At 33.5% G+C, this 25,364-nt stretch overlaps 1 protein-coding gene across 9 annotated transcripts in view; it reads left to right on the top strand.

Annotated features, from left to right (window-relative positions):
- The window catches only part of FER (FER tyrosine kinase), a 428,416-nt gene that overhangs the window by 98,128 nt on the left and 304,924 nt on the right, over positions 1 to 25,364 (top strand). For all 9 annotated transcript variants that reach the window (XM_042990938.1, XM_042990948.1, XM_042990943.1 and 6 more), the window contains 2 exons: positions 94 to 213; positions 15,202 to 15,324. In XM_042990938.1, coding sequence (XP_042846872.1) covers positions 94 to 213; positions 15,202 to 15,324 — 243 coding nt within the window. The remainder of the gene's footprint in view (positions 1 to 93; positions 214 to 15,201; positions 15,325 to 25,364) is intronic.

The raw sequence follows: 25,364 nt of genomic DNA on the forward strand, positions 1-25,364 counted from the left end.
ACATAATTTTGGATAATATATATTGTGCCTTTGATGTGTACTAATATGGTAGTATATTCATACTGATCAAAATTATTTGGTATGTTTTATTAGAACAACAGCTGCTAAAGAGCAAGAAATTGAGTTTGATACTTCCTTACTAGAAGAAAATGAAAATCTTCAGGCAAATGAAATTATGTGGAATAATTTAACAGCAGAAAGTTTGCAAGTAATGTAAGTATTTAGAAAAGATGATCAGATTAAATATTAGTGTTATTATTTATAGAGTTACTTTATCAGATTTAAAATTCCAGTGTTTATTTTTTACAAATAATGAAAAGTAAATTAAAAATGAACTGATTGTTGGGGCGCCTGGGTGGCGTCAGTCGGTTGGGCGTCCAACTTCGGCTCAGGTCATGATCTCGTGGTCTGTGAGTTTGAGCCCCGCATCGGGCTCTGTGCTGACAGCTTGGAGCCTGGAGGCTGCTTCGGATTCTGTGTCTCCCTCTCTCTCTGCCCCTCCCCTGCTCATGCTCTGTCTCTCTCTCTCTCTCTCTCTCTCTCTATCTCTCTCTCTGTCAAAAATAAGTAAACATTAAAAAAAAAAAAAAAAAGAACTGATTGTTGTTTGGTCAGAAAAAAATGTTTTGAGAAATATGTTAACTTTATTCATTTTGATCACTAATTTTGTTAATTCTGAAAATCAGAATTCTGTGTGATGTTATATTCATTTGCCCTGTTATTGCTGATATCTTATATTGGAATAATGGTTCATTCTTTTCAAACTTATTTATATATGTGTCTATATCTATCTGTATCTGCCTAAATCTATCCCATTCAGTGCTTAAAACTTTTTGGCAGAACTATTTTGGAAATGAGGATATTGAGTGTTAAAGAAGAGACTCATAGATATCAGAAGTGTTTAGTACAAAAAATTGACTTTTAATTGAGTTATTTTCTCTTAGGGATGTCTTCTTTAAAGACATAAATTCTTCCTTCATTTTGTTGTTTTGTTGCCTAATATTTTAAAGGCGTTTTGAGAAATCTTAATTTGTTTTTTAGTCCTTTTCAAATATTAGAGGCTATTAATAGCATATTTTTAAATTTAGAAAACAAGGCATTCTACTTTTAAATAATTAACTCATCCCTTGATTGTTTTAGCAGCAACACAAAGAAACTTGTATTAATGATAAGTACTGTATGTATTTGTCTTTTGAGTCAGAACCACAGCTAGGAGTGATTATGCACTCATTTTCTCTCCAGTATTGGACAGTTATATCATATGACCTGTTGGCACTTTACCTCAGAAGACTCAGCCAAAAGTCCCCATTTAATATAATTAAACTCTCCTTTCTATTGTTCAGTAATAGTCAGATAATTAACTGAGTGTGGGACGCTGGAACTAGGTCTTGGAAAGGAGTTTAATAATTTTAAAGTTAGGCAGATGGGATTGAAGAAACTAACAAATTCTTGTTGAATCACCCATACAAATTGAAGGCTTAAAAATTATGGTGGATTGACTGCTGATGAGTGGAATGGAGGTGTGGGAGTACATTAGGGAGATTTTTCAAGCAGCCATATTGGGATTCTTGAAGCTGTTCCCAGGTTCTGAAGTCGTTCACAGGAGTCTCATGTTGGATTTAGATATTCTCTTATAATGTTAGCTCTCTTTAAACCAGTGGTCCTCACTGTCTCCGGGGGACATTTGACAATATCTGGAGACATTTTCTCTATCAGGTGGGAAGGCACTGCTGAAAGCTAGTGGGTAGAGGCCATGGATGCTGCTAAATGTCCTGCAGTGCATAGAACAGCCTCCTGCAACAAAGAATTATTGGGTGAAATGTTAATAGTGCCAAGGTTGAGAAACCCTGCTGTGAACAATAGAGTTGGGTTCATGGCACAAAATGGATAGTAGAGTTTCTCAATTCTTGTGCAGTGACAAATTTCATTTTTTGATTTCTGTGCTGGTGAAGGAATATGACATAAATTACTCCTGTTTTTTTTCTTCATTCTGTTGCTCCCCCAAAATGTATTCATTTATTCATCAAAATATATTTATTGTATATTTCAGGTTGCAAGGGTGAATACCTTCAAGATGTTTATGGTAAAATTGATCAACTTATTTTAATAAACAACAAGAAGGATGAGCATAGAGATATTGGAGTATAATAGGGTAAAATTAAAAATAGTTACCTGATATAAGCTTATGTAAAATAAGAGATTTTGCGACTAAATAAGAATTTGTTTTATTGCTTTTCAGGGTATAATGAGAACAAAACTAGTTCTACACATAAATCATTATTTCTTAATTATGGTGATGAAGCAATGAAGAAAAATGTAATAAATTAAGGATAATAAATCTTTGATAATGTGGTAGAAGATTTTTTTTTGTGTAGTAGAAGATTTAATTGCTTACATCTTACTGAGGCAAAACTTTAGCTATATTTCATTGAACAGTGTCTAAATTCAGGATAGGGGTTTAAGAGTAAGCTTTTCTCAAGAATCTATTCCAAGAATGAGTTATTCAGTGTGTCTATTGGCACTGTTAAAATAGTTTAAGTTATTTCCATTAAATATATGTATATGTATATTTCCATTAGAAACTATTAAAATAGTTTAAGTTATTTCCATTAAATATATGTATATGTATATTTCCATTAAATATATGTATATGTGTATGTATGTGAGTATAATATATAATATATACATATATTATATAATATATAATATAATATATTATATATAAATGTATATATTATACTCACATACATATATATTATACTCACATACACACACATATATTTAATATAATCCAAAGTCTCACTTTATTTTTACCATAATATTAGTGCTTTAAAGTTAAACTAATTCCTTTCTTGAGACATTATTAATTTTGTTGTTGATTGTGTTGAAATATTATGTCCAATAGAAATGAATGAAACAAATGAACAACGTTGGAAAAGTAAGTACAAATGACCAATAGTCCTTTGACAATTAAGGAAATATCAATTTTTATTTTTATTTTTATAAAAATGATTATTTATTTATTTTGAGAGAGAGACAGAGAGCTTGAGCAGAGGAGGGACAGAGAGAGGCACAGAATCCAAAGCAGGCTCCAGGCTCTGAGCTGTAGCAGTGCAGAGCCCATTGTGGGGCTGGAACCCACGAATCGTGAGATCATGACCTGAGCTGAAGTCGGTCATTTAACCTACTGAGCCACCCAAGCACCTCAAGGAAATATCAATTTTTAAAAAGGAAGGTATTTCTCCTACCAGACTGGCAAAGATTAAATAATTTGATAATACCCACTCTTAATGTAGGGTATGGAGAAATAAGCCCTCTTACAAAGTCTTGGCAGAAATGTAAATTAGTGTAAGCTTTTTGGAGGATAATTTGGCAATATATATCAAAATTCAACTTGCTCATATCCTTTGAGTTAGAAATTGTATTTCTAGAACTTTAGCTTTTAAGTAAGCAAAGATATACGTATAAGCATAACATGGTGGGTTGCCTTATTTTGAATCCTGACAGAATGGGTTATTACTTTTGTGAAACTGGGCAGATTACTTAGTTCCTTTGTGTGTCATTTTCCTCAGATATAAAATGGTAATAATAATGGCACCCAACTCATAGTGTTGTTGTAAAGCTCATGTGCATGAATACATGTAGAATACTTAGATTAGTCCCTGGCACAAAGCCAGTTCTCTGTATTGGTTTTTGTTGTTTTTGAATTATTGCTTGGGTGGTTTTATACATTGAGGACTCCAAGCACAATGCTTAAGTTTTTCAGGGGCTTTATGGAATACTTGAGATCTGAAAACTTTTTGTTAATTCCTAAGTATGAAAAGAATACTATGTTACATGTTATACTATGTCACTTTCATTAATTATTAAATTCAGTAACACAAAAATATTTCAAAATTCATAGGTTAGATTTTATTTTTTCTTCTAGTTAACATACAGTGTTACATTAATTTTAGGCATACAATAAAGTTAGATTTTAATATCTGCATATGAATGTGGATTTCTGAGAAATCACATTTTAGTATATATGATATTAATTTGGGTAGAGACCAAGGACTATAAAGGTTTTAAAACAGTCCCTTTGTTTTGTCAAAACACTGGAAATATCTGAAATATTCACTCATAAGGGATTAGTTGAATTATGGTATATCCATACCATAGCCACCATTTTTCTGTATTATGCATGTTTTAAATAGAGTAGGATAGGTTTATATATATAAGCCTGTATGGAAAGATCTTCAAAGTATATGGTAAAGAGCAAAAACAAGTTACAGAGTAATATTTATGGAATGAATCTATTAATTTAAAAAATAGTACATATATATGCTTGTATATATGTAGATCATATGTTGGAATGGAGGTGAATGGATGAGGTGAGTAGGGAAGCTTGTTGAGGCCAATGTTTATAGTAATGTTAAATAAATGTGGTTTTATTTCTCAAATCTTTGCAGTTTTATTGGTTAGCCTCTCTCCAGAATATTAGCTATTTGTTTTTCCTCCCATTGTGTCAGTTCCTTATCCTTTGACTAAATGTTTGTCATTGAATCACGTTGCTTTATATAGTTTTAGAATAGAATACTCTCAAAAGCTCTATTTGAAAATGAAAATATTTTATGGCCTGTGCTTCCCTGGGTTCTGTGGTTTTCCTGAGCCCATCCAAGAGCTGTAATAAGAAACAGTATAGGAAAACTTCAGAATCATTTTGTTTTGTTTCGCATTCCTTTATGTTTGTTTAAGTGGTCTGGTGACCCTGTCCTTTGTGAAGGTTCCATTAATTTGGAAGTGAGAATCATTAGTATTTGATTCCTGAAGAATTTTTCTAATAATGTAAGTCATACTGGCAATCTGCCAGACTACTGACTAGTAGTGACTATGAAACAAAGGAAAAACTGGACTACATTTCTATTGGACTCTTCAAAATTTTTGGCTAGATGTCAGATGTTTCAAATAATTAACATCTTTGTTGAATGAATGAGTGAATGAAAGGGTTTTATGGGGAGATTTCAAGGAGTTTTTGAATAGTGGATCTCATCATCTCTGGCTTTATGTCAGATTCACTTAAGGAGCTTTAAAAAATACTGATGCCTGGGACCTAACTCAAAGCAATTAAATCAGTAAGGTCTGTGCATTGGGATTTTTTATGAACTCTCCAGATGATTTTAATGTGTGGACTGGATTGAAAATCTGTGCCATAAACCCGGTAAAATTGTGTGTAGAAATGTGTGTGATACTTTCTGGGGGTGAGTCCATGCACATTTTCGGAGGGCTTCACGACCCAAAATGGCTAAGGACTGCTGCTCTACTGGAATATGTACCTTTCATATATAAAGAGTGTCTTTTTGTTAAACCTTTCTAATGAATTTATATTCCTCAAGTTGTATAGTGTTACTGGAGAAAAATTAGCATTTTTATAATAGTCTTACTGGAATTCCTTTTTGACTCTGTTTTTTCTTCTCCTCTGCCATACTTCTGGATCAGTGTTGAATTGTAAGATATTTGAAGCTCAAATAGATACCCTTTCCCTAAGGTAATATTTTTCACTTTGCTATTCATAAAAAGATACCTTTCATTTGGGGGGGGGTATCTTGTTTTTGTTTTAGATTCCTAAATGTAACATACAAATTGCTGGTTTTATTAGTAGAAACTTACTCATAAATTTAATAATTTATATTCTTGGTTCCTATTTATGGTACCATGTAGATTTTTCTCAAATAAATGTAAGAGGTTCTGAGATTATTACACAACTAGTATTTATATCCAAAAAAGATTATACATTGTCACAGCCTGCTCCTTTTTCAGGCTTGATGGAAATTTAATGTTGCAATAATAGTAAATGACTAAGTTACTGCATTTACCCATCTAAATATGTGCCACGAAGCATTTTATCATACTCTCATATATGTATCAACTGTATTTATAAAGGTGTGCATATATAGAAGAGTTAAATTCAATTATTTATATGTTTATTTCCTTATAGGAAATTTTTTTGCATGGTAGATCAGGATATGGTGGAGGGCTGCTTCCTCAGCCTCTAATTGTTTCTAGCACTGGATGCCCAAGATTGTACACTTCCCATCACACATGCATTTAGGTTGTATTACCTTCAGGCTTCAAACTGAGGTTGTTTCCTTTGTCTCTGTGATTTACAGCCTCTCTCCTTCCCCTTCATCACACTTCCCCCATCTGTGTCTGTTTTGAATCACTGTTCTTTGCCAAATTCTAGAAAAGAAACTATACTTTATTGATTTTAATCATCCATTTATTAAGATTATATATGCAAATATTTCCTCTCATCTAATCACTATTTAATTGAATAATTTGGAACTCAGTAATTTTAGTTCATCAGAATAACTTGAAGAAGGCAGGTCTATAAAATTTTGAACATTAGAAGAAGTTATGTAAGTGTCTATTACATTGGTTTTAGCATATGAGATGAATGAGGCATCCATTTATGATCTGTGGCAAACTTAAAGCAGGGTAAATGGAGTTACTACCTATCAGTAGGTAATATATTTGAATTCCAGAAGATTGTGTTAAATACTCTTGTATTCTGAACTAAAGCCCAACCTCAAGCCTCATGTTTCCTGGCACATTTTTTCAAAATTTAAAGTCAATGTGTTTAGCTTTTATAATGGGATATAGATAAGATCTCTTAATTGAAGAATGGTAATTATCTATGTAGAAAAGTAATTCCCTTGGATTTTATGGGATATGAATTAGCAAACTAGTCTGTGGGCCAAATCCTGTTTGCTACTTACTTTTATGCAGTCTGTGAGCTAAGAATACTGTTTACATTTTTAAATGATTAAAAAAATAAACAGAAGTATTATATTTTGTGACACATGATGATTATGTGAAATTTAAACATCAGACTACATAAATAAAGTTTTATTGGAACATAGCCATGCTCATTCATTTACCTATTGTCTATGGGTGATTTGTTACTACAATGGCAGAGTTGAGCATTTGTGACGGAGACCATTATATGGTATTCCTATCACTTCACACTACTCCTTGGTGCACTGCAGATCTCAGTGACACAGTTATAACTGAATAGCATTTTGAATGCCTCACATATTGCTGTACTACTGCATTTTAATGGCTTTTTATTATCAGCTTGTGCCTATCATGTCAAAACAAAAAATGGGAGAACAGATTTTGAGTGTTATATTTTTAAAAAATTAAAAAATTAAAAAAATTTTAATCCCAGTGTAGCTAACATATAGTGTTATGTTAATTTTTGGTGTGCAATATAGTGATTCAACAATTCTGTATATTACTCAGTGGTCATCATGATAAGATGATAAAAATCCACACTGGAGTGTGGATTATTTTGTTATTGAACTAGATGGGAAAATATTGTGTTTATTATGCAATGACAGTATGGCTGTGCTAAAATGATACAATACATGTTGACATTACCAGTCTAAATACTTATCTCAGTATTCCCAACTCACAGGAGAGCACTAGTCAGAAAAATTAGAAAATTTAAATTGGAATACCTCAGTACAGCAGACTTTCTTCAAAAAATATGAAAATAAGGATGCAGCCAAAATAAGTTTCTGGGTGGTTCATTTGTTAACAGAGCAAGGAAAGTCATTTGCCAGTGAGTGGTGAAATAGTGTCTCACTGTAGCAACTAAGGAAATAGGAAATGTGTCTAGAAAAAATAAACTTGTTTATGTTTGTTAGTCTTTAAGTGAGAACATTTGCTTGAAGAATTAAGAATATTGGGAGCTACATCATTAGTTAATTTAAAAAGATAAATGATTTCAAGTGGTTTTCCCTGTCTCTTGATAAGTTAGCAGGTGTGATCAAAACTGCTCAGTTTTTGTTTACTTGAGGAGTTAATGCCAAGTTTGAAGTTACTGAAGAATTACTCTCTATGAATAGTCTATGTGGATCAACTACAGACAAGAATATGTCTTTTTTCAATTATCTGTCCTCGCCACTAGGACTTTGGTTGTGAGATATGCCTAACTCATAAGCCAGTCAACCTGTGGGACAATGGAAAAGCTAGAGATGGAATTCTAACTTCACAAGTAACTGAGATCTGACTGGTAAAGCTGATCTTCTGAAAGTGATATATACCATATCCCTGGCTCACACCAGCCTTCTGTGCCTTCTTTCTCTTGTTTACTGAAGATCCAGGGACTGGCTTCTTCTATTTTCACTATCTGCTGCCACATATTTGTTGAAGGAGTCCACTCCCCACAGAACATGGCTGAAGATAAGCATATAGGACCTGAATGAGTTATGGTTCTTTAGTTGCAAGCAAAAGTAACCAATTCTGGAAAATTTAAGGAATAAAAGCCCATTATGAGAAGGCCATCAAAAGTCTCCCAGAAACAACAAGGCCAAGGACATGAAGAGAAAGCAGGCAACTCTGTGCAGCAGGAACCTGTTGACCATAGCAGATAGCATCCACACTGCATGAATGAACTAGCACTCTCCCTGCATAAATAGACTCCAGAGACTTTTTCTCCACTCCCAACTCCCTGCAAAAAAAAAAAAAAAAAAAAAATATATATATATATATATATATATATATATATATATATATATAGTGTCAAAGAAGTTGAGAAAACACTAAATCACTACAAAGTGAAGTGGACCGTCTTAAGATATGTTACAACTGGTGGTGTTAAAAATGTATGGATCAGGAAGAGGCTTAGTTGAGCAAATTTACAAAGCTTGTGAAGATTTTAGGTGTTCAAATCATAGGGTTATTCATTGTATTTTTCATCAGCAGGTACTTCATGGAAAATATTTGATTCTAATCATATGTTCTTAAACTAATAATGTCAATAATGACTTTCATTTGCTCTCATGGACTTGACCATTATCACTTCCATGAATTTTTTTTCAAAAACTGAAATTGAATATCTCCACTTGCCCTGTGCAGAGAATTTTGATGGTTTAGAAGTAGTAAAGTTTTCTTGTGTCAGAGCCAAGACTGAAATTTTTCTAAATAATTAGTATTTCCCTCAACCACTGTTATTGAGCACTAAATTCCAAAAGCTTTGGAAACATTAGCATGTGCTAAAGATTTGAATATTTTCCTAATGAATCCAACCTAAAATTACAAGGTAACACAGTGCTTGTATGCAGAATTTATACTGCAGTACAAGTCATTTAGATGACAACTAATGTTATTTGAATCACAGGTAATGTCAGGCTATGTATATACTTTTTATGCCATCAAACATTAAAACATGAAGCAGCATTACCATTCCCACCAAATTTGAAACTGGTATATTTTATTTTCTAAGCTTAAACTACATTTCTAGCAGTGAGTTTTGGACCTCTATGCAAGTATTTTGGCATTTTAAAAATCCATAAAACTATGCAATTGAGGAGTTTCCACCTAACTTTCAGTTAGGAGTGAGGTGTCTGCAGTGTAATGACATGCTAAAAGGCATGCAATATAATATTATAAATGCCTTCTAAGCAATAACTGTACTCAATTAAAGTCATGTGCTTATGATTGATACTGATATTTGCAGTACCCATCAATGTGAAAAGACACTTTCAAAGATGAAATAAATTTCATTATATATCTGCTTTAACAAGTGTACATTTATAGTTGTTTGATGATAAGCACTAACTTTGAACCCCAAGGAAGGGAAATATTATAACCCTCAAAATATCCTCAAAATAATATTAATACACTGGTGTTACAATACATTGTACCCATTTATTATTACATTTTGAATTTTTCAATATAATATTTGTGAATATTTGTTTTCTCTTTTGTTATGTTAATACCTACATTATACCCATAATTTTGCCTCTTGGTGGCAAAACCTAAAATGTTTATTTTTCCGACCTTCACAGAAAGTGTTTTCTGACTCTTGTAAGGAATGACACCAATTTAACCCATTAGACTGTTTGAATCAACCTTGTCAATCAGTGGAATGATAAATACTGCAGTACTTCCATGTTTCAAGCAGAACTGTGGTTTTATCAATTTTGGTTTTGGCTGTTCTCATGTATAGTCTTAGCTCAAGTTTGGTCTTTGATTGAACATGTACTGCAATTATGTTAGGTTGTGTTAGAGGAATACTTTTTGTGTGAGTGAATGGTAAAGATTTGGAAATATGTAAAATATTGGAAGCTGGTGACATGTTAAAAGGATATTTTGATTAAGGGACACATGCCACACAGAAAAAGTCAGGTGGATTTGTTGGTTGGGGGTAGATTAGGTTGTGTGTTAAGAGATGAATATATTTAATAGAAACTCCTAACATTTGGTTGATTAGGAGCTATCTTCTGTTTAATCTTGAGAAAAACTAATAAAGCTTTATGTCATGGTATAGAAGGTCATTCATAAATTCTATGCTGCTGCAATTATGTTTTAAGAAAGAGATCACAAGAAATGTTTTATTTCTTCAATTTATGTTGCAGTAACAGGGAAAAAGAGATGTCAGAAAAGTTACTTCAGGCAGCTGTACGTACCCCTTTTCCAATTATTTTTTTTAATTAACCCAAATGTCACAATGAATGTGACAGCGTTGGAAATTTATAATTTATACTTTTTTAGGAAGTTAGGTCTCTGTAAGAGTGCTATAAAATTTAGATAATGATGGCCAATGGTTTGAAGATAGAAAAGTTATTGTAGAAGTACCGAAAATTTGTTATTGTCTACAGTGTTTTTGGCTTTTGTTTTGTTAAATACATTAAATCTTTAAAAATTATCTAACTAATGCTTGCAGATGATAAAATCCATAAAATCTTACAAAAAGGATGTACAGTGAAAATTGAAGCTCTCCTTAAAACATTTTTTTTTGATATTTATTTGAGAAAGAGAGAGTGCGCACCAGTGCGCGAGTGGGGGAGGAGCAGAAAGAGAGGGAGACAGAATCTGAAGCAGGCTCCAGGTTCTGAGCTGTCAGCACAGACCCCATGCGGGGCTCGAACTCATGGACCGTGAGATCATGACTTGAGCTGAAGTCGGATGTCTAACTGACTGAGCCACCCAGGCGCCCCAAAGTTCTTTTTAAAGATACATTTCTACCTTCTGGTGTTAATTGGTTAAAAAAGTCATGTATTTTTCCAGACTGTAGAGACAGACATACACATGTATATAAATTGTTTTCTTGACTTAAGTGGGCTCATTCTGTGCATACTTTTTTTGCATTACCCTCTTTTTAAAATATATAGGAAATATTAATAGTGCACAGTGTTTTAATGCTTACATGTAATAAGGTTTATTTAATGTAGTTATTTATAGATGGGTATTTATTTCTAATTTTTTCTTTTTGCTAAGGGGTGGATACAGATTTTGGTAGGCTGAAACTTACAAAATTGGGGTGGGTGTGTATATGTGTGTGTGACATCTTAAAACTCTAGTGACTTAAAAGTGTAAAAGCAAGTGCAGACTCTGGGAAGAGATCTTGCAAGTGTGCTGCCTGTAGGTTAAGTGTTATTAGCATCACAGAGAGTTCACCTTTCGTTATTGTGATTTAAGCAGTGCTTCAACAAATATCTTTGTTTTTATATCTTTGTGTACTTGTTGAACTATAGACATTAACTAAATTTTATGAGGTGAAATTACTAATACAGAGGATATTAGTTGTTAAGTCCATACACTCAGGATCTAAGCTGCCTGGACTCTGACATGTTTTTCCACTGACCAGCTCTTTCACCTGGGACAAGATCCTTAATCTCTGTGGCTCAGTCTCTTATATGTAAATGGAGATAATAATGATGTTATAAGAATGTTATGGATTTAAGTACTTATAAAGTGCTTGAAACTATTAGACATTTAGTAAATATTAAGTATTATGTCAGTTTTGTGAATTTTTTTTTAAGGCAGTGTCATGACATTTAAATGTTTTGAGTCATGTTGTTTAACATTTACTCTAAAGATGTAAAGAATAAGCCATTTGGACTGTTACTAGTGTATTTGTATACAAACATATATAACAATGACATCATGGTAAAGAGTGCTTTGCAAACTATCCTAACAGGTATTATGATATCGGTTCATAAAGTATAATTACTAGAGTGTTTTCCTCTTCACTGGATTTTCACTCCAGGTTTTTTTTAGGAGGATGGTTGTAAAGAAGGGAAAATGGTTTCCCCATATAATTCCATTCTTCTAAGATCATTTGTCTTTTCCACTTTGAGTTTACAACTATGAATCTTTAGAGATGTAGAAATATTAAGAAGTTTTGACTTCAAAGACTTACCTTACTCAGTTTTGTTTTGTTTTGTTTTTAATTTAGAAAGTCTTTTCATAAAGGTCAGTTATGCTAAGGCAGTCAAAAAATTAAAGCCTCGAGAAGAGGTACCAATTTCTTGACATGATCAGGAGCTAGAAAAGGTAGAAAGAGCTAATATTATTATTCTCTTCCCTCTGCTCTCCTCATTTCCTTACTCTTATCTCCTTTCTTTCTTCCTTGGGCCTTCTGGCCTTCATTGCTAAATGTAGTAGGTGGTGAATTCTAGCTGACAGAACAGACCTGCCAGGGATCAGAAGTGTTGTTAGTTCTTGTAGGCCTTTGAGTTTCTAGTGCCTTTCCAGCTCTTTAGGGAATCTAGTAAGCTGTGGTAGGTTTCTTTCTTTCTGGTTTAAAGTTGTTATAGCACAGACCAGGAATTTGAGAAGAGAAATCAAAAGTACCAACCCATTCTTCTCACAAATGAACTGACATGTACTAAAAAAATTTAGCCTATATAAAACCTCAAATTTAATTTCTCTTTGAAAGCTTAGGTGATGTTTTTCAGGAGGCTAAAATGGCTACTAAAGGAAGTAGAAAATCTTAGCAGATTTGGATTTTAATATACGTACCTTGCTAGAGGTACCAATGATGAATGGGGTCTAAGGTAGTTTAAACTTGCCGATTGACTCTGGCTTTCACCTCTTTCCTCCTTTCCTAGCCTGTTTCAGAGTAAAAATAGCAAGTAAAAAGAGGGCAGTGCTAGGGAAACTGATATTCACCACAATCAAATGTCTTCCCTTGTCCAAATGATAAAATATGAAGGAATCAATAATAGAATTTCTCATTTTTTTGCTTCCTTTTTGATATGTAGTGATATTACTACTGTTAAATCACATCAAATCAACATATATGTACATATTTATGTGTATGCTTATGGACATACTTACTCTTGTACCAAGGATGATAAAAAAATACAAGCTTATATTAATTTCTTATGGAACTGAAAATTTTCACATTTCTGAAAAATTAATGTTGGAAATAACATTGTTTTGAAGGGAAAAACTTTTAATTATGCGTGGCTTCTCTATTTTTTATGTAGTGTGCTTGCAGTATTCCATTATTTTACTTGCCCTTAATTGTGAATAATGCATAAATAATAAAAAATGTAACCTGTTCTTGAGTTTTATTTATAATATGTTCAATTCTGCCTCTGCCTTGGGAGCAACATTATTGTTTTGCACCCACTGTTAACAAAATATTCTTAAAGGTGGAAGGCAAAACTTAAAGTTACTTCTGAGAAAAATGTTTTTTTTAATGAAACTAATGAAATTGGTTAATAATATAAGGTTACACGTATAGAGAACATGTTATGCTTCAAACTCTGTAATAGTAACTTAAAAATATGCACAGAATCACAAGAACTCTTTAAGTTAGGTGTTAAATTGACTCCTATCTTATTAACGGAGGAAATGGAAGTTTAGAAAAGCTGAGTGAATATTGAAAGTGAGGGTGTCTGGTTCTAGAGCTGTTGTTTGTCACACAAGAATAAGGTGCTTTACAAACTGCAGTAGAGACATAAAGTGGTCAACACAAATACTTCTCTTATTCTGAGGTGGGAAGGTGAAGTGATTAACTTGATGATACAGCTGTTACAAGGAAAGGAGTCAGCCCTGTACTTCCAGTTATGTTCTTTGTCCATTTTCATATTAGGTTGTCCTTTTTTCTAAGAGGGCTTTTGCTTGTAATTTGCACTGCAATAACTTCTTCCCAGTTTGACTTTTGCTTTTGACTTTCTTTATCATCTCTTTAACTTCCAACATATTTACATTTTCGTAGAGTTGGATTATTTAATATTTTCTTTTGTATATTTTGGATTTCATGTTTTGCTATAAAAGGCTGAAGATAAAGATTTTAATGTGATACAGTAGCTTTCTGTGGTTTTTTTGGTAGAAATATTTCTTTTCAGGACCAACTGCATTTTATGCAACCAAAAATGATCTGGGCTAAAGTTCATATTAATTTTGTTTATTTAATTGTGTTAATATCTATATGGAAAGTATCCCTAAAGCATTAATATAGTGTATTAAAAGAGAAATCGCTTACTATCCACTTAAATTGCCATTCAGCTAAACCTCACTGTCTCTTCTTTAAAATAAGGATAATACTATCTGATTGGTTGTTGTGAGAAGTAAATGAGAGAATACATGCAAGAAATCCTGGATACCATATACTCAGTGCCTACTAAGTACCAGTCATTACGTATACATTACTGTATTTGATCCTCAAAACAATGCTTTGAAGCAGGTATTCCTGCCCTCAGATTACAAGTGAGAAAATAGATTTAATGAGCTTATGCAACTTGCTCAGCATCTCTAAAAAGTGGCACAGCCAGAATGTAAATAAATGTTTGTCTGAAAATAAAAACCATGGTCTTTTCACTACACTCTTCCTGAAACATTATTGGTATTTATTTGCTTAAATCCTTTTTTTCTTTTTATTATTTATTATTATTTTTAATGTTTATTCATTTTTGAGAGAGCATGAGCTAGGGAGGGGTACAGAGAGGGGGGGACAGAGGATCCAAAGCGGGCTCTGCTCTGACAGCAGGGAGCCCAATGCAGGGTTCAAACTCCCGAACCGTGAGATCATGACCTGAGCTGAAGTCGGACGCTTAACCGACTGAGTCACCAGGTGCCCCCAATCCTTTCTTCCTTTTTAATTTTCTGTTTCTGTTTCCCTTTTTTATTAATGACTGAGACTCTCAGACTGTCCGAGAGTACTACTTGTGATTACTGAAAGAGTCTTTTCTTCACTGTCCAGTAAGGTTGCCTGCCACTAGCCACATGTGTCTGTTTAGCACTTGAAATATGATTAATGCAACCAAGAAACTGAAATTTTACTTTAATTTACTTTACATTAAATTACATGTGGCTACTGCTTTGGACATCACCACCTTAGATGTATGAAATGTATAGTGTGTTTGTATAAAGTGAGTATAATGTATTGACTAATAATGAGGAAACTGATCATTCTAGGTTGAAAACCTTAGCAGAAGAACTTATGCAGACACAGCAGATGCTTTTAAACAAGGAAGAGGCTGTCCTGGAGCTAGAGAAGAGAATTGAAGAATCTTCTAAGACCTACGAAAAGAAGTCTGAGTACGTAAAACAAAAATAATTTGAAGGAAGAAAACTTAACTGATGTAATTTTACAGAATGCTTCAGTTACATGGTATTATGAACATAAAATTTCTAGAAGCTGACATTTCATTTTAAGTACAAAACTTTGTATTACTGAGTTACTTTATAGGACTCTGGAAAAATGATTCTGGGTTTTGTCAATGTAGTGTCCTGATCAAATGTCTCAATATTTTAACAATTTGAACTATTTTCTGAAAAATCCTGTTAAAAGTTGTCTTTATTCCTCTCATCAGTGTCCACCAGATTCACTGTGAATTCCTTGTTCAGAAAGTGGCAGGTCAATATTCTCTAGAAATTGGCTTCCCCTGTGTTAGAAGGAAATAAACAAACTTATTAGAAAATAGCAATCTGCTTCACTTATGAAAATCCTTCTGAGACTTGCTATGCTGTTTTGTTACTGTTGTTTCTTGCTGATTTCTGGATCTGTAAATATCTTCCTGGATCCTCTTTACTTGTCTGTGGATACTGTTGTTTTCACTGATTTCAATAATTACGTTTTCTACCATTTTAAAGTTTAAATTTTGATCTATAACTTAAAATTTATAATCTGGCTTTGGTTATTGCTTGCATCTCCAACAGGTGTTACTGGTATGGTTTCTCTACTCTCTACTCCTGACTAGAGTATATACATTTCTTGCTATCATACTCTCATAACTGGGTTGGCTTATCAAGATTCTCAAGGAAATTATGATGTGTCGAATTTCTCTGGTCTATACTTGCACTTTCTACATAACTTCTAAAATATTCTCCACTTCTTTCAAGTTTCTGATCCTCTTATCTCCACCCATCATTGTCAGCAGTTGGATATCTTCTCCATTACAGAAAAAAATTAGAATCATCAGGTGGCAACTCCCTTATTTTCTGTGACTAGATATCCGTATCTGCTGCATTTGTACCTATTCTCTGTGCTTACTTCCATAGAGGAACTGTTCCTTTTCTCAAGTCTATTTCTTGTACCTCTTTTTGTATCATGTCTTCTCATACTTTCTCAGAAATTTTACATCATTTTTTATATTAGATTTACCTTTTCTTCTCAATTGGATCCAATTTTTGTTTTTTTTTTTTTAATTTTGTTTATTTATTTAGAGAGAGAGTTCATGTGTGTGCATGTATGGGGAGGGGCAGAGAGAGAGGGAAAGAAAGAATCCCAGGCAGGCTCTGTGCTGTTAGCACTTGAACCCCACAAACCATGACCTGAGCCGAAACCAAGAGTTGGACACTTAACTGACTGAGCCACCCAGGTGCCCCAGTGCTCATTTGTTAAATATTCTCAAGTGTTGATTCTTAAAACAATTTCTACATCTCTGCCCACCCCAGATAACCCTTGTATATTTTCCCCCAACTGCCTTTGCCTATTGTTTTCTTAGTCATACTTGTTCTCCGAGTGATTATATTCACTCATTCTTCACTCATTTCTTCAATTCCTACTTAGTTCTCAACCCATATATATCTAGCTTCTTCCTCGTCACCACTGAGATAGGTATCTGTAAGATCTCCAATGACTTCTACATTGCTAAATTTAACAAGTATCTTACTTGACATCCTCTCAGTATCTGATTTTGTTGACTACATGTTCTTTTTTTTCTGTTGGTGTTTTGGACCAGATCTTTTGCTTCTCTTTGTGTCTACTCCTTTATAAACTCATTCTCCTTCACTAAGCCAGTCTGTTTTGGAGTTACTCAAGGAATGGCCTTAGGCTACATTCACTCCCTAGATGGTTTCCTGATGATGACCCACATTTATTACTCTTGCTCAGATTTTTCCTCTGAACTCAATGTCCATGTAGTCAACTGCCTACTTGACATAACTCCTTGGATGTCTTAGAAGTAAATTTCCCATGTCTAAGGTTGAATTAACAGTCTCAACACAGAGATGCCTGGGAGGCTCAGTCAGTTGAGTGTCTGATTCTTGATTTTGGCTCAGGTCATGATCCTAGGGTGGTGGGATTGAGCCCCATGTCTGGCTCCGTGTTGAGCATGGAGCCTGCTTGAGATCCTCTCTCTCTCTCTCTCTCTCTCTCTCTCTCTCTCTCTCTCTGTCTCTGTCTCTATGTCTTTCTCCTTCTGCACCCCCCCCCCCACTTGTGCTCTCTGTCTCTCTCTAAAACAAAAAAAGACAAAACAAAACAAAACAAAATTTCATATATAAAAAAAATTTCAATACAGCCCAACCCAATACAACCTAGTTCACTCTTAGTATTCCTTATTTCAGTGAATGGCAACATAATCTATTTTATTATACACCTTAGAATATTAGGGGCCTACCTCTCCCACTTATACTATAGCTCTTATTCCAACTTGGTATTAAATATTATATTAGAATCAGTGAGCTTTTTAAAGATGAGAACAGGAAAATTTGAGTTTTCTGGGCATTCCTTTAATATGTCTGGAAAATTTTAGTATTGTGTTAATAGAAGATTCTATTTGGGTTGTAAAAACAAAATGTATCAAACATTACCCATATAAAATTCAAAAAAAGAATTATATTTTGCTTTTCTGTCTTTGGGAATAATCTCTTCATTTGTTTACAGATAACCAAGTGGTTCTATTTTTTATGGTTTTGTAAATACACACATTGTAAATGACTCCTGTTTTAAAATTTAGTAGGTATAGAGAAAGACCATAAGATGGCTGACCCTCTCATTAGCATGTCTACGTTGTTGAAAGAGACAATCTTTAATGGGTTGTCTTAATCTAGAAATTGTGAGATTCTTTGATTTTTGTTGTTTTCGTGACTCAAATCTTTGACTCTCTTTTCATCTACATAATGAATGTGATCCACTCTCTTACACCTATTTATATTTATCAGGAGATGAAAATGGGAGTATAAGGAAAGGAGGCTTAAAGAGTGGTGGATATCTGGGAAATAGCATTTCCTGAGTTCTTACTCTGTTCCACATGTTATGCCAGATGTTTTATATATATTACCACACTGAATGTTAGCTTCACTACTCCTTTTGTGTATTTGCCTGTATTTTCCCTTTAAGACTTAGAGAATTAAAAAATATTATAATTACATATCTAGTCAGTGGTAGAAAACACATGAGTTCTTGACTGTACAGCATCTGTCTTTTTGATCACAGCATCTGCTGGATCTTATTATTTTAATAGTGTTCTTATAAGGGTAAGTTAGAAGAGATAAGTATGTCAGACAATTCAGGGGATGAGTTCTGTTTAGCTCTTTGTTTTCATGGAGTTGTCATTATCAGCTTCATAGCATAATCTTGAAAATGTTAAGCACATTTATATAACTAAGCAATCATTATGAAATTTCATTAATTTAGATATTAGTAGGGTTGAATTTTGTCTTTGATTTATATGTTAAAATATTTTGCTGAACAGGGGTGCCTGGGTGGCTCAGTCGGTTAAGCATTTGACTCTTTGATTTTGGCTCAGGTCATGATCTCACTATTCATGAGTTTGAGATTCTCTGTCTCCCTTTCTCTCTGCCCCTTCCCTGTGCTCTGTCTCAAAAATATAAATAAATAAACTTATTATTATTATTTTTTTTTTTGCTTAGCAAATAACCTGAAAGGGGTTCTAGTGGAAATATTTGCATTTCAGTTTCTTAATAATTCATAAACATTTCCTTCATATATGTGTGTAAATCTACATATATATTTAAATATACTTAATATAATTAAAAGCAATTTCAATCTAGTTTTAGAAATAGATTTACAATAATTTTTACTCTGCAATACTTTTTTAGCTTCATATGCTGTTAATTGGAAGTATTAAAAACAATAAGACAGAACCACAGTTCTTCACAAATACTAAAAATATCCTATAAGTTAGATATTTACACTTTTAAATTATTGCAGTTATACTGAAATTTTACCTAACAGAAAGCGTTATTCGTTCTATTGAAATAATAAGGAACTAAAGTTAAAACCTTTAAATTTGAGTTTAACATAAATGTCTCTAAAACATTTTATAATAACAGTGGAAAAAATAAATTATATGAGAAATCATTTGATAGCTTTCATTCCTATAATTGAATAATATATAGTGAAAAATAAACTTAAAGAATGGTTTTTATGTGACATTAAATTCACACTAACAAGAGTAGAGTTTTACCTTATATAAATAATGCAGGTCTCAACTGAAATGTAGCTATTGTAGAATTATATTTTAGAAAATAGAGTAAAAGGAATAAAACCAACCACTTGAAATGGTATAATTTTAATACAACACAAAGTGTCACTGTAGTATACATAACTTTACTCATTACTTCTAAAGCATATTTATTCAAATGGAAGTAATATCAATCTTCTCCTGATTTATGACCCTTGACTACTGTATTAGAAAATAGTTTATGGGAAAATACATCATGCATATGTCATTTATGACTCAGGGGCATAAAGAGCAAGTAATATTACTACTGGTTTTAATGCTTGGCTTAATTTCCAAAAAGTGAATGATTATTTGATTTTGTGTTGTTTTGTACTATTATCACTTAATAGTTAAAAATACTTTATATGTTATAAAGTCATACCTATTACAGCCTTTCAGAATCTTTTTTTTTTAATTTTTAAAAATGTTTCTTATTTACTTTTGAGAGTGCATGTGCAAGAGAGAGACAGACTCTGAAGCAGGCTCCAGGCTCTGAGTTGTCAGCATAGAGCCCAATGTGGGGCTTGAATCCATGAACCATGAGATCATGATCTGAGCCAAAGTCAGACGCTTAACTGACTGAGACACCCAGGTGCCCCAAAGCCATGCAGAATCTTAAGAGATTATTTGTTTCAACCTCCTTGTCTTTCAAATTGTGTAACATCTGAGGCCCAGAAATTTTAAGAGACTTGCAAAATGTCACATCGACCTTACAGTTCAGGTAAGACTTAAGTTATCTAGAGTATTATAGAGTGTGCAAATTCAGGGACCTTTTATTTTTGTCTCCAGATTTAAAAATTATGTATATTACAAAGTTGTCCTACCTAAATAGACAATACATTCAATAACATTTATTGCATGTCTGCTAGGTGCTATGAATACAATGAAGGGTAAGATATTTATTGTCCCATGTTTTATGAAGCTTACACTTTTGTGGAGTAGACTAATATGAACAAGAAATTAACATTATGATAATTGCTATAAAATAAGGAGTTCAGATAAAAGAATAATAGAGGAACACCTACTTAAGATAGGTATTCTGGGGTCTCCCAGAAATTGGCATTTTTACTAGCTGTGAAGGACAGAAGTTGCGCCCCCCCCCACCCCGGGTGACAAATGCATGGAAAGAGTAGTCAGAGATAGGGAGTAAGTTGCACATGTAAAGGTTCTGATCTCATCTAGGTTTTAAATTTATTTATGGTTTCCTATTGTGTTATACAGTCATTTATTTTCTATAATTTTTTTCTTATAATATGTATAACTTGTTTGCTCAATGGTGTTATAAGCATAAAAATCATTAATATTGTCTAGTATAGTGATTACAGTAATACTTTTAAAAAAGTAACTATTGAACAAAAGCAAGATGTTAATGTATGTGAAACTATATCATTATACATAAAGCTCAATGAGATTAATTGGAAGTAGCTAATGTTGCTTATTAATTTCATGACCAGACATGTTGATTGAAGACAGTTAGGACTAGGGATGCCTGGGTGGCTCAGTCCGTTAAGCATCTGACTTTGGCTCAGGTCATGATCTGGCATTTCATGAGTTCAGGCCCCGCATCGGGCTCTGTGCTGACAGCTCATAGCCTGGAGCCTGCTTCGGATTCTGTGTCTCCCCCTCTCTCTGCCCCTCCCCTGCTTGTGCTCTCTCTCTGTCTCTCAAAAAATGAATAAATGTTTAAAAAAAAAATTAAAGAAAAAAGTTAGGACTACAGCCATACTATACAGCATCTACCTCTCCACCAAATCTCATTGTTTTTCCAAACCACTAAACTAAAACCCAGAAATTTATATTTTAACCCTAATTTTTGGTATTAGCATAGTGTCTCAGAATGACTAAGTGATTGCCAATATGATACAATATAATTATTTGGAACTCCTGAGAGGAGAATAAAAAAGGCCTATCTCTAAAACAGATTATTTAAGAACCCAAGGCATATGAGATGATAAAAACCTCACCTACCAGAGGAAGCATGATGCAGCAGCACTGATATACATTTTAATTAAAGTTTTTATTTTCATATAATTACAGATTGACCTATAGTTGTAAGAATCAATACAGAGAGATCCCATGTACCCTATGCTCACATCTCCCCTATGCTCACATCTCCCCATCTTGCAAAACTATAATATAATATTATAATCCAGATATTGACATTGATACAGTAATGGAACAGAACATTTTCATCATTGCAAGGATCGTTCGTATTGCATTTTTATAGCCACACTGCCTTCCATCTCACACCCTTTTTTTAACTCCTGGCAACTGTCTTCCATTTCTACAATTTTGTCTTTTCAAGAATGTTATATAAATGGAATCACATTGTATGTGACCTTTTGAGATTGGCTTTTTATATTCATCATAATTCATCCAGGCACTTTCATTCCTTTTCATTGTTAAGTAGTATTCCATGGTGTGTATGTTAGTTTTCTAGGGCTCCCATTACAAAGTACCGCATACTTGGTGGCTTAAACAAATTTATTCTTTCATATTCTTAAATGAAGTGTTGGCAGGCTGGTTTCTTCTGATGGCTTTGAGGGAGAATCTGTTCTTTGCCTCCCTCCTAGCTTCCCTAATAGCTGGCAAACCTAGGCATTCCTTGGTTTATAGAAGCATCACTTCAATCTGTCTCCATCTCCCGGTGGTATTCTGGGTACTCTTCTCAGTATCCAGATTTTCTTCTTCTTACAAGGACACCAGTCATAAGAATTAAAGGCCCAAATCCACTCCAATATCACCTCATCTTAATTAATTACATCTGCAACAACCCTATTTCCAAATAAGATCACATTTTGAGGTTCTTAGAGGACACAATTCAACTCATTTGTCTAATCATTCACCCTTTGAAGAACATCTGATTTGTTTCCAGGCTTTGACTATTACAAATAATGATGCTTCAGACATTCATGTACAGCTTTTTTTGTGAATGTAAGTCTTAATTTTTCTGGTTTCCTACTAGCAGTGTATGCGTGATCATTTTCTCCTCATCCTTGGCAGCATTTGATGTGGGTCATCTTATTGTATTTGAGCCATTCTAATAGATGTGTACTGATACCTCATTTTTTTTTATATTGAGACTTTATTTTTTAGAGTAGTTTAACTTTCATAGCAAAATTGAGGGGAAGGTTCAGAGATTTTCCATATATCCTTGACCCTACACATGCATATCCTCCCCCGTTTTCAATACCTCTCCAGAGTGTTATATTTGTTACAATTGATGAACCTACAGTGACACATCATTATCAGCCAAAGTCCTTAATTTAAATTACATTTCACTCCTGTCAGTTTGAACAATGTGTAATGACATGTATCCATCATTATGGTATCATACAGCATAATTTTTGCCAGAAAGCCTCTGTGCTCCAGTTATTTATCCCCCTACCCCAATTCTCAACTGTTGTCAACTGCTGATCTTTTTATTGTCCCCATAGTTTTGCCTTTTCCAGAATGTCATATATTTAGAATCAGACATTATGTAGCCTTTTCAGATTGGCTTCTTTCACTTAGTAATATGCAGTTAAGTTTCCTCCATGTCTTTTTGTAGCTTGGTAGCTCATTTGAGTGCTGAATAATATCCCATTGTCTGGATGAATCACAGTTTATTTATCCATTCACCTACTAAAGGATATCTTGGTTGCTTCCAAGTTTAGGCAGTTATGAATAAAGCTGCTCTATGTACATCTGTGTGCAGGCTTTTGTGTGGATGCAAAATTTTAATTCCTTTGAGTAAATAAAGGAGTGTGATGCTTGATCATATGGTAGGAGTATTTTTACTTTTGTAACTGCCAAACCATCTTTTCAAGTAGCTGCACCATTTTGTATTCCTACCAGTAATGAATGAGAGCTTCTATTGTTCCACATCCTTGTCAGCATTTGATGTTGTCTGTGTTTTAGAGTTTGGTCATCTCATCACTGGATAGAGTTATCTCATTGTTGTTTTAATTTGCATGTCACTGAGGACACGTGGTGTGGGGCATCTTTTCATATACTTATTTTCCATGAGCATATCTTCTTTGGTGAGGTGTCTGTTAAGTCTTTGACCTGTTTTTTAAATCAGGTTGTTTGTTTTCTTATTGTTGACATTTAAGAGATCTTTGTGTATTTTGAATAATAGTCTTTTATCAGACGTATGTGTTTCCTATGTTCTCTCCCTGTCTATGTCTTATCTTACTGTTCTCCTGACATTGTCTTTCACAGAAAAAAAGTTTTTAATTTTCATAAACTGCAGTTTATCAATTATTTCTTTCACAGGTTGTGCCTTTGATGTTTTATCTAAAAAAAAGCTCTCACCAGACCAATGTCATCTATGTTTTCTCCTATGTATCCTCTAGGAGTTTTGTAGTTTATGTTTTACTTTTATGTCTGATCCATTTTGAGTTAATTTTTATGAATGATATAAGGTCTGTTTTTGATTCATTTCTTGCATATGGATGACCACTTGTGCAGCACCATTTGTTGAAAATACTAACTTTTCTCCTTTATGTTTATCATTTTGGAAGACCCTATTTATTATTCAGGGTAAAGTAAAGGTGAAATAGTTTAGTATAGAGATTATAAATGCCATGAGAAGTCATGTTTAAAAAGAGCCTTTTCTCTAAACTTTATATGTGGTTTAAAATTTTTTAATTCATTATTTTTATTGAAGTATAGTTGACATACAACATTGTTAGTTTCATGTGTACAACATTGTGATTCGACATTTGTTTACATTACAAAATGGTCACTATGATAAATCTAGTTACTATCACCATATAAAGTTATTACAATACTATTGACTGTATTTCCTCTGCTGTACTTTACCTCTGACTTACTTGTTTTATAACTGGAAGTTTGTACCTCTTAACTTCCTTTGCATATTTTTCCTGTCCTCCTATCCCCTCCCCTCTGTAACTACCAGTTTTCTCTCTGCATTTATGAGTTCATTTCTGTTTCTGTTCTGATTTGTTTTTTAGACTCTACATATAAGTGAAGTCATACGGTGTTTGCTTTTCTCTGCCTGACTTATTTTACTTAGCATAATACCCTCTGGGTCCATCCATGTTGTCACAAATGGCAAGATTTCGGGCACCTGGGTGGCTCAGTCGGTTGCGCATCTGACTCTTGATTTCTGCTCAGGTCATGATCCCAGGGTCATGGGATTGAGCCCTGCATAGGGCTCCACCGTGAGCATGGAGCCTGCTTAAAATTCTCTCTCTCTCTCTCTCTCTCTCTCTTTCTCTCTCTCTCTCTCTCTCCCCCCACTCATATGCTAGCTATTTCTCTCTGTTAAAAAAAAAAAAGTCAAGTTTCATTCTTTTTTTATGGCTGAGTATATGTTTCATTATGTAGATGTATATTTTTATATATATATTTTATAAATTTATATATATATATTTATATATATTTGGATAATATATATCCACACAACACCACATTGCCTTTATCCATTGATTATTGATGGACACTTAGGGTGCTTCCATATCTTGGCTATTATAAATGCTGCAGTGAAAATGCGGTGTGTGTATCTTTTTGAATTATTGTTTTTGTTTTCTTTGGGTAAATATCCAGATTTGGAATTGCTGGATTGTCTGATATTTCTATTCTTTTTTTTTTTATTTCAACTTTCTGTAATGGTTTAATCCCTTAAAAATTTTATTTAGTATTTAATGAAGCTAAAACTAATTTATGTGATACAGTCATTTTCTGGTTGAAAAATACTTCTAACTCTTTAATATTTTTCTCTTAAGTCTATATCCTAGTTGTTACTGGCTATGCATACTATACAACCATATAATGTTTCTTATATTTCAGCCATTAAAAAAAATTATTTTAGGTAGAGACAGAGAATGAGCAGGGGAGAGGAGCAGAAGGAGAGAGAATCTTAAGCAGGATCCATGCTCA

This window comes from Panthera tigris, chromosome A1 (assembly GCF_018350195.1).
Source record: "Panthera tigris isolate Pti1 chromosome A1, P.tigris_Pti1_mat1.1, whole genome shotgun sequence".
Classification (NCBI taxonomy): Eukaryota; Metazoa; Chordata; class Mammalia; order Carnivora; family Felidae; genus Panthera; species Panthera tigris.